At 42.2% G+C, this 9,798-nt stretch overlaps 1 protein-coding gene across 1 annotated transcript in view; it reads left to right on the forward strand.

Moving 5' to 3' along the window:
* Positions 1–7,179, forward strand: part of LOC101855528 — a gene marked incomplete at its 5' end in the record, with an annotated part of 15,676 nt that extends 8,497 nt beyond the window's left edge. Inside the window, 3 exon segments of the mRNA XM_013088769.2 lie at positions 2,289–2,493; positions 4,703–4,858; positions 6,169–7,179. Coding sequence (XP_012944223.1) covers positions 2,322–2,493; positions 4,703–4,858; positions 6,169–6,824 — 984 coding nt within the window. The 3' untranslated portion in view covers positions 6,825–7,179.
* Positions 7,180–9,798: the final 2,619 nt, after the last annotated feature.

Raw genomic sequence — 9,798 nt, forward strand, 5'->3', positions numbered from 1 at the left:
CCCCGCCTCAATACAAAAGAGACACGATCGACCTTTAAGGGTGTAGCATTTCGCTAGGCATGTCTTGTGCACAACTGTGTCGCGGAAGTATTTTATTACAACCGGGCGGGGGTTTTTGAAGACCGAATGTGTAGCTGACTTCTCGGGAGATGCCCAACGGGTGTCCTTTGTCTTGGTCAGATGTTAAGATGCCCAACTCGTAATCAAACGGTTATAGGTTTGATTTGGGCGTAGACTTGGAGGGACAGGTCCTTATTTCCACTGCAAATGTAGACTTTTTTTCCTTGTTTTTCTCTTGTGTATATGCGTGGAGGGGGGAACGGGGGAGGGGGGGGGCATTTTACCCAAAATCTCAGTCTCTCTCACTCTGGCGAGGAATATCTCAAACACCGTTGGCAGTTTCGGACGAGTGTAGTGGTGGAAGCAATCTGCCTTCTGAATGATCCAAAATGTAGGTCTGTCCATAGGGTTTACTTGCTTATAAGGGGTCACCTGTACTATCTGTCCTGTGCAACAACGCCATTGTACATCATCCATAAGTTCTCAGTTCCCCCCAGCACCAAAGTCCGCAAGGTATCCATACTGATTGTTCCAGTGGCTGTCTGATTATGGCGACGCTTTTCCTCTCCGGATAATCGTTCCTTTCTTCCTTATCCCCTCTCTATCCCCATTTCCTGCATCCTAATGATTGCGTGGTATTCTGCTGTCTCCCTGTCTTCCTCATCCCGCAACTTTTTTTCCAGGGTCTTCAACACTTCTCCTTTGTCAAATTAAGTTTCACATCACCATCAATCACGGCACTGCCTGCCAGCCTATCATCCTCCTCATTGCCCTTCACTCCAGAGTGCCCTGGACAGAATATCCACGTGATGGCTCTTAGTGATGAGTGTTGTATTGGGTACATCCATTCACTCCAAAGAAGCCCTTTCTCAACCCTTCACAGGATGCTCTGGGAGTCTGTGACAATAATGAGATGAGTAGTTCTTGGTCTTGTATTTTGAAGCCATCCAAGCGCTCTTGTTACGGCCTCAATCCCCATTTTCATGCTTGAAGTTGTTCTTTCTATCGCCCCTGACATGCTATGAACCTGTTTGTTCCCACTGTAGACAACAAAAACCCACCCACTTCTCTCACCCCTCCTGACCGATCCATCTGTGTAGATCACTGGGTCCTCTGGCTTGAAGTGCTCCTCAATATACGTCGTATGTCATTGTCGTTAATGACAGCAGCGTATTCCGGTTTTTCACGACCCATAGTGATGTGAACGTTGGCCAGGCTTCTGCAATCGGGGCTCAGTTCAAAACATTCCTTTCCACAGCATATTTCATCGATGCCACAAACTTTCCACAAGGAGTCTTCAGTTTCTGCCATCCATGAGCTGCCCGTTTGATCATGTTTCCTTTGACGCTGCTTAGGTTGTCATGCAAAGGGTACCTCGGGTCTTCCAAAACATTCATGTACAGCTTAGCCTGTGCCACTTTATGACTCACTCTGCTGCTGGCTAGGTCAAGGATCATGTACATGTATCTCATACAGACAACATGGGTGTCCTTTGTGCAACCACAACGGCCCTCATAGCTGCATTCTGTACTCTCTCCAACCTGTCTATCTGAGTCTTGGACAGGGAGAGGATTCCCAGACCATATTCTATGACTGACAGAACCACCGGCTGCATTAGGAGAAAAAGAACTCTCTGTTGAATTCCCGCTAAAGCCAAGGTTTTCACTACATTGATGCCCTTCTGAGCCCTGACAGCAACATTGTCAATATGTCCTCGGAACGAAAGTGTCCTGTCCAGAGTCTAAGGGGTTGATTACTCTTAATAAGTGTGTTTCTAATTTGTAAAAGTGCAAAGGGCGAGATAGCTTTTAAAATATATTTTTTATAAAACAACACGCGGGCGCGAGGGCGCGCGCGCACACACACGCACGCACATACACACACACACACACACACACACACACACACACACACACACACACACACACACACACATACACAGCGCTCGCGCACAGAGCGATCGAGCGAGCGAGAGAGAGAGAGAGAGAGAGAGAGAGAGAGAGAGAGAGAGAGAGAGAGAGAGAGAGAGAGAGAGAGAGAGAGAGTCTATTTTGGTCCCACTCGTTCCACCATTTTTAAAAAACGTTTCTAAAATTAAAATATTCCTCAAGAGTGATACAATAAAATCTTTTCTTCCCATCCCCCCCCTTCCCTCTCCTCCTCCATCACCTCTCCCTTTAACACCTCCCTCCCCTCTTTACCACCCCTCACTGACATACCACCACCAGCCAATAGTCCCCCCCCCCTGACCCACTACAGCCATGAGTCTGATGGTCCTAGCCTCCGCTGTCTTCCTCCTGGTGGGTGTAACCCTGGACCTCGTGGCCACCGCCAGCGAGGAGTGGACACTCTACACCCTCAACCAGGTGGACTACAACCTCGGGATCTGGAGGACATGTCAAGGGTCAAACTGCCGCACAATACCCAATGAAGGTGGGTGAGGAAGAGAATGATTTTTGTGGCGGCTCTTGTAGCTAAGATCCGGCCACAGACTTGTTTGTTTTTAATGTAGGTGTTTTTAAGACCCCATCAAGACAATTTAGATCATTTAGGAGGTGGACTTCCGACCCTGCCTGTCAGGGCCAACCCGGGCTGAGAGGGACACAACATCCCAGCAGAAAGACTGAGGTATTCGATAAAAAACATTCTGTCTACGTGAGAATTGAACCCAGGTCTCCTGTGTGCGACAACGAAGCACCTAAACGTTACACCACAGACACCGGTTTAGTTTAGTTTAGTATGGGGTTTTACGGCGCTCGCAACTGCATAATGTCATATGAGTGAGCGAAACACAAGTTGGTTGCGTTCGCAACAGTTCACTTACACAGTTGGTCAACTATTAGACTTTAACATGCTAAAATATTAAAATTTGGTGTAAATATATTTTCAATATAAAACAACTCTTATAAATCACAATAACAGTTTTAACAATATTGTTTCATTTTATAATTTCCAATAAAGGCCAATGCCCTTAATAAAATCCAAGATTCTGTTGGGACCAACGAGAGAAAAAATGTCTTGCAATTTCTTGCATTTAAAGTAGCCTATTTCCTTCGGGTCTCTCCAAAGTCTAGACATTAGGTTAAAATGTGTCTAGTGGTAAAATGCGACACAGAACGGCTTCTCATCTCCCTGTAGGAGGTATTTATGCGTCAGGGCCGTGTTTCCGATGCCCAATCTTCGTTTCTTCTGGAGAGGTTCGAAGGGTTTCTCGGTTCCAGTACACCGGTGCCATGACTTATTCTTGTAAAAATATATTAATATGCCCTTTGACTTTGGTCATTGCAAAGGTGTGACGTCTCTTTTGACTCTTAATTTACGGAGGGCTACTCCTCCTTTGTAAACGACCAAATCTGTAACAAAGTCTTCAGCACCACGAACTTCCCTATATCTTTCCACCCGTATTTAACTATTTGTATAAAAGAAACACTAAGCTGAGTAGAAATGAATGATCCAAGCAGAAGACATTATCACCATCATCCAGTGCCAGATCTGCGGCAGACATCGGCGATCATCGCTCTCTATTCATTCCTTTGCTCGGATGCTCTTAAAAAAAGCTACGTTTCACCGATCTTTCCCCGTTACCCATTTATTAAGGTTCCCTAAATAGGTTGCTCTGGGCATACGTTTGCCTTCAATTTTGCGAGTGAAAGCTAAATGTTCAAAACCTTTATACATGTATGTCGATTCAGGTGTCCCAAAAACTGCATTTTGTCGTTTCCTAATTGTTTATAACAGTGAGCGTCCCACGTTGGCTTCATCAAGCATTACCTCGTTTGATTTATTTTCCCTGCATGGTACACTCAGCAGTAGACATACAGTCTGATTAAAGATAAGATGAATCTGCCGACGTTTGATAGAAGACTTTTGTTTTGACAGTAAGCAGTGGAGCAAGCTGAACTGGTTTGCCGTATGTTAAGAGTCAACACTATGAGGTGATTTGAGAGGCGAGACTTCAGAATTTAACGCCCATCTCCGATACCGCTAAGCTAAAAGTAAAAGCCATATTGGTGTTGAGTCTTAAAAATTCCACTAAACAACTCAGCCCAAAGGTTTCCGCGGAAGTCTGCGCATTGCTTCAGATGGTGGTGCAGTCTTTATTTTGAAGCCCTATGCTAAAACAGCACCTGAACATGATGGGTGGTGCCTCTATAAATAAATTATAGATGGTCAAGTCAAGGTTTTGAAGCTCTCTTTCGTTTCTCCAGAAGAAGAATAGGAATACATGTAGCATAGTTTGTTAGATTCATCTTTATTGTTCTTCACACAAATAGGGTAACCCTGTTTCGCAAATTCCGCGCTTTTTCGAAGAGGGCGCCATCGAATTTTGAGGGCACTTTTTAATTGGCTCAAAGAGAGGAGTGAACTATCTTGTATACACGATCTTTGGTTGAACGTCACATGGTAGCATAGACTCATAAAGTGTGGGCATCGTTAATTAAGTTTCAGATCTGCGAGAGACATCGGCGATCACGATTCTCTATTCATTCCTTTGCTCGAAAGCGAATAACATAAAAGTCTACATTATCTTGATCAATAATAACACCCTCAACATCTACAGCAACAACAACAACAGCAACAAAGAACAACAACAGCAATATTCTTTAAAAATCGAACATTAATGTCTCCGCTTCTGTTCCAGACGACATCGACACAGTCCGCGCCATGATGCTGTGTGGACTTCTGCTGGCCGCCATTGCCCTCGTCTGCACCGTCATCCAGTTCGGCTACTCTATCTTTCGGAAAGTCTACTGCCGATGGATCACAGTCATAGTCGCCATCTTGACTTTCGTAGCAAGTACGTCACTGCTCCTTTAATAACCAGTGCCCATTGACACGATCGGTTCTGTTCGGTTCGGTTTGCTAGCCACATTGAGGGCGCAAAGCGGCTATCGTTGCCCAAACCGATCGCCCGGCTCATCGTCTCAAAAACAAACGCGTTTGTTTTCAGGCAACGAGTTGGGCGATCGGTTGGCGATCGGCTTGTACGTGTATTAGAGAATTGATCCCACATTAGGCAATCTGTAAAAGGAAGGATTCTGAACTCTTTTTTAAGGGTGATAACAAAACAGTAATATGTTGTTGTTAGCGATCCAGTGGCATCTGAGTGTCAACTCTTCTGCATGATGCCATTCGGTAATAGCTGCATGTCTGTTCTAATTGTTGTCTTGAGGAGTAGAGGCAATTAGTTGTGTGGGGTAAAACAGTAATATAATAATGGTAGTTATAATACAGTGATACAGTTACCAATGATCGTAGCAAGTACATGACTGCTCCTATATGATATGGAACTTTGTTTGAGTACAAATTATGAGACTATTAAACTCTTAAGGGTAAAAGAAGGGATTGGGATAAGAGGACTTGTGTCTTCTGCTTTGGCGAATTGGACAATGAGAATAATTCTGACAGAGAGGAGTTTGTCACATTTTGAGCTTTTAATTTTAAGAGCGTTACTTCCATCCATGGAAGTGTGCAGCTTACGGGCTTCCCTCTTGACTTCTGTTTTTATCATTCTTGAGGCCTCTGCCCACTCTTTTTCATATGGGGCTGTCAGGAACACATCTTGATAACGACTCCGATTGATCTTACGATTTTCATAGAGTAGATAGAACATTTGGTCTCTGGCCTCATGGTCTTAGTAACTCAGAACGGCCAAAAATGCCAGAAAGAACTTTGTAATTCTTAGGTAGCAAAGTGTCGGTGGAGGTGGAAAACATGGAATTAACAGAACAAAAAAAACAACACAAGATATTATCATTATTATTATTATTATTATTATTATTATTATTATTATTATTATTATTATTATTATTATTATTATTGTTTATGTTATCGTCATCATCATCATATCATCATCCCCACCATTATTATTATTATTATTATTATTATTATTATTATTACTGTTATTATCATTGTTATTGTTGTTATTATTATTTTCATTGTTATTATTATTATTATTATCATTATTATTATTATTATTATTATCACTATTACATCATTAGTATTATACATGTATTTAAATTGATCTTTGAACGGAAATATTATCATATGCAATTTCAATTATAATGCAATCAATTATAATCAATTATTCTTGCTCCACCTCCTCAGTGACGTTCACAGTGGCGGGGGTAGTTGTGTACCACAGAGAGATTCGCCGGGAGATGGACAAGACGATACCAGTGGCCGAATACGGCTACTCATTCTGGCTCGGCGCGGCCTCCGCCGTGATTTACTTCCTGGGCTTTGCTTACCTCATTCTCGCCATGTGTTTCGATTTCACTAGCTCAGACGAAGACGACGAATCGGAGACGGAAAAAGAAGACACGACCCAGATCCTGAAACAGAGACCCAGAGGATACCCCGCGCCCCTCCAGCTCCGAGCTTACGACGACTACCCGGCGTCTAAATCCGCCGTGGTGGTCCCCCACCGCTCCCCGAGACATCAGAGACGGTCGCAAAGATACGCCAAAGACAACCGCGCCTACGCCCACGACCGCGGTCACAACGTAGGCTACGTGGCACGCCCTGTGTTCATGTCTCCGCAGAGTCTGGGTGGCTACAATCTTTACCCGGCCCTCGGGGGGCGGAGTCACGCCATGGACGACGTACGATTGGCCAGCTCGGCGTACGAGCTCAGCTCCCGGCCACACCCCCCACAGTCGCAGGTAGACTACGGCCCCGGTCGCCATGGCAACAAGCACTGGGTACCAGCACACCACGTCAGAGAAAGTTACGGGAAGCCTGTCTTCTACTGGGAGAGTTAAGTAAGGATTCTACTGGCAGAGTTAAGTAAGGATTCTACTGGGAGAGTTAAGTAAGGATTCTACTGGGAGACTTAAGTAAGGATTCCACTGGGAGAGTTAAGTAAGGATTCTACTGGGAGAGTTTAGTAAGGATTCTACTGGGAGAGTTAAGACTGGGAGAGTTAAGTAAGGATTCTACGGGGAGACTTAAGTAAGGATTCTACTGGGAGAGTTAAGTAAGGATTCTACGGGGAGACTTAAGTAAGGATTCTACTGGGAGAGTTAAGTAAGGATTCTACTGGGAGACTTAAGTATAGATTCTGCACATTACAACTACTCAAACCTGTCCACCAATATATGTTCATTCTGTTCTAAAGAACGAGTTGTGAGATTTGCTCACTACAATGCGGAAACTGTTTCGAACGAATTCAACCTGCTCTGCTGGAGGAACTAAGGTGTTTTCACATTACCATACAGCCTTTCGATTCAGTAAATTAAATGATATTCAACCTACGGAAATATAACAATATGGGTGGCAGCGCGGTGGAATCAGGCTCTCGTCAAAATGATCAAAGTGAAGAAACTTGCATTTTTCAGCAGGTTTGTGAATTTTCATCAAATTTTTGTTTTTTGCCTCAACACCTCACATGCCCAATAAATAACTCATTTCTGTGTGTATTTTTCTGAAAAGCGTTGATTAAAAGCACAAAAGTGTAAATTTTCAGTTACCGCGGACTTTTGAGCTAAGGAAATAACTAATCTTTGGCGGCCATTTTCTCACTAATTTTACCTCTGAAAAAAGGTGACCCCCACCTCCTTCTTTCGCAAATATCTCGACTTGTATTCAAGATAAATGTATTTTTTTCCCATCCAAATAAAGACAAGTAAATAAACTTTCAGATGATACCAATAACTCTACATGCCTAAAAATTTACGACAGCCTGATTCCACCACGCTGCCTCACATATATTGACGAGAGAAGTTCGAATTCCACCTTGCAATTGCATACAGTGAATGCGTTCAACTGGAAAGATAAAAAGGCTTCCACACTGCATTTACAAACCTTCAGATCAAATACATGTATAACAAAACTGAAATATTCACTCAGACTAATTGTTAGGTTCAAATTTAACAACATCAAAATTTTATTTATTTAAGGAGAAAAAAAAATTCTAGAGGTACAGATATCGCAGTGAAAGAACGGGCAAACGACAAGCTCTACCCAAACTGCAGAAGGGAAACCTCTACTCCCCCCCCCCTCCCGCGCTTTATATAATATAAGGCATAAGAAATGACTTTTAAAAAACGAGAGTAACAACAATAAACAACAAAACCAGCCAACTCAGTCCTCATAAATTTATATGGTGCTCTTTTCCATTTTTGAAAAGATCGAGAGCCCCAGACTCGATCTCGAATCTTATGAGCAGAACTGTATTCTGTAACTGTAAAGCGACCCTGGACGTTAAACTCTTAAGGGACGTATCGGACACATTTGTCCGACAAGAAACAGATCAAGAGCAATACTGTGGCTCAGTTTGAACCCACATACACAAACCAAAAGCGCAAGATTGTACATTTCATAGTAAACATGTTGTTTAAAAAAGAAGCTTTTTGAGGCTCTGGAAATAGAACATATGTTGGGGAAATATGTATGGGCAACGACGTTAACCTTCTTCAAACGTTCGAATTACCAGAATTTTCGTCCTCAATGAGTTGTACCTTCCAAAAGATAACACACACACACACACACACACACACACACACACACACACACACACACACACACACACACACACACATACGCGTACTGTTATGATAAGTGCAGATTCCCGTCTGTTTCTATTTGATCAAACTTTATGCATTAAGCTTAGGAAAAACAGATCCTGAACACATTAACCATGCACTGTATTATATAATTATCCTGTTTCTAAACACACACACACACACACACACACACACACACACACACACACATAAAGAGAGAGAACATGTAATGCTCCGATGAGACAGTTATGAAAGTGAGACTGACATAAAACCCGTGTACACAATATAACCATGTACAATGTATTGCAAACACAAAACAAGCTTGCAGAGACAATCCTCAGCGGTCCCCGTCGTTTTATGCAAGAAAAGTTCTGAAATTATGCAAACTGAGCCAAAAAATGTGAAAGTAAGCGATTCTGTTAATTTTAACAAAGAATGATAATGGAGAATAATCAGAAATTATGCCAAAAACCATGATCAAATTTTGCTTAATTATGCGGGGTGCACAAAACCACGGGGACAGATCCTCAGTGTCGTCTATTTGATTTTTTGACAGGCGTAACTGCTGAGTAATCATAGACTTGTACTTCTGTTTCTAATTCCTCACCACGGGTGTGGATGTCGGAACGGATGAAAGGGCACACTAATAATAATTTTAATGCAGATATCAATACTATGATGATTATAGAATAGAAACATATCGATGGCTCTGTTGTTGTTTTTTTTAAAAGACATAAAGCAACTTGTTTTCCACATTTTTTAAATTATTTATTTATTTATCTATTTATATTTATTATTTTATTTATTTATTTATTTATTTATTTTATTTTTTATTTGGTTGGGGGGGTGGGGGAGTTTCTTCAGTCATATCTATTATCTATTTGTGGTGGCCGAATTTTGCTATTCAAAAGGCTTTTTAATGGCTGCATCGATCGACATGCGGTTTTCGCCAAAAGATTCTTTAAAATATTCTCCAGATCATGACGTCCTTCGTTTTTTCAGGTTTGAGACAGTTTTGCTGCAAAAGGCTACATTTCTTTATTTCGCCGATCGCGTATGTAGGCCGACGCTTCTGTCTCTGTAATTTTAGAAAATACGGAAGTGATATTTCGCGAGGCGCATTTTGTTTTGAAGGTATAGATCTAGACCTTCTAATTTTTTTGCATCTCTCAAGATTTATTTCCCCATTCCAGTAGAGTGTAAATATAGTAGGTCAATGACTTTTAGTTGA

The sequence above is a fragment of the Aplysia californica genome, unplaced genomic scaffold (assembly GCF_000002075.1).
Source record: "Aplysia californica isolate F4 #8 unplaced genomic scaffold, AplCal3.0 scaffold00808, whole genome shotgun sequence".
In the NCBI taxonomy this organism is placed as follows: Eukaryota; Metazoa; Mollusca; class Gastropoda; order Aplysiida; family Aplysiidae; genus Aplysia; species Aplysia californica.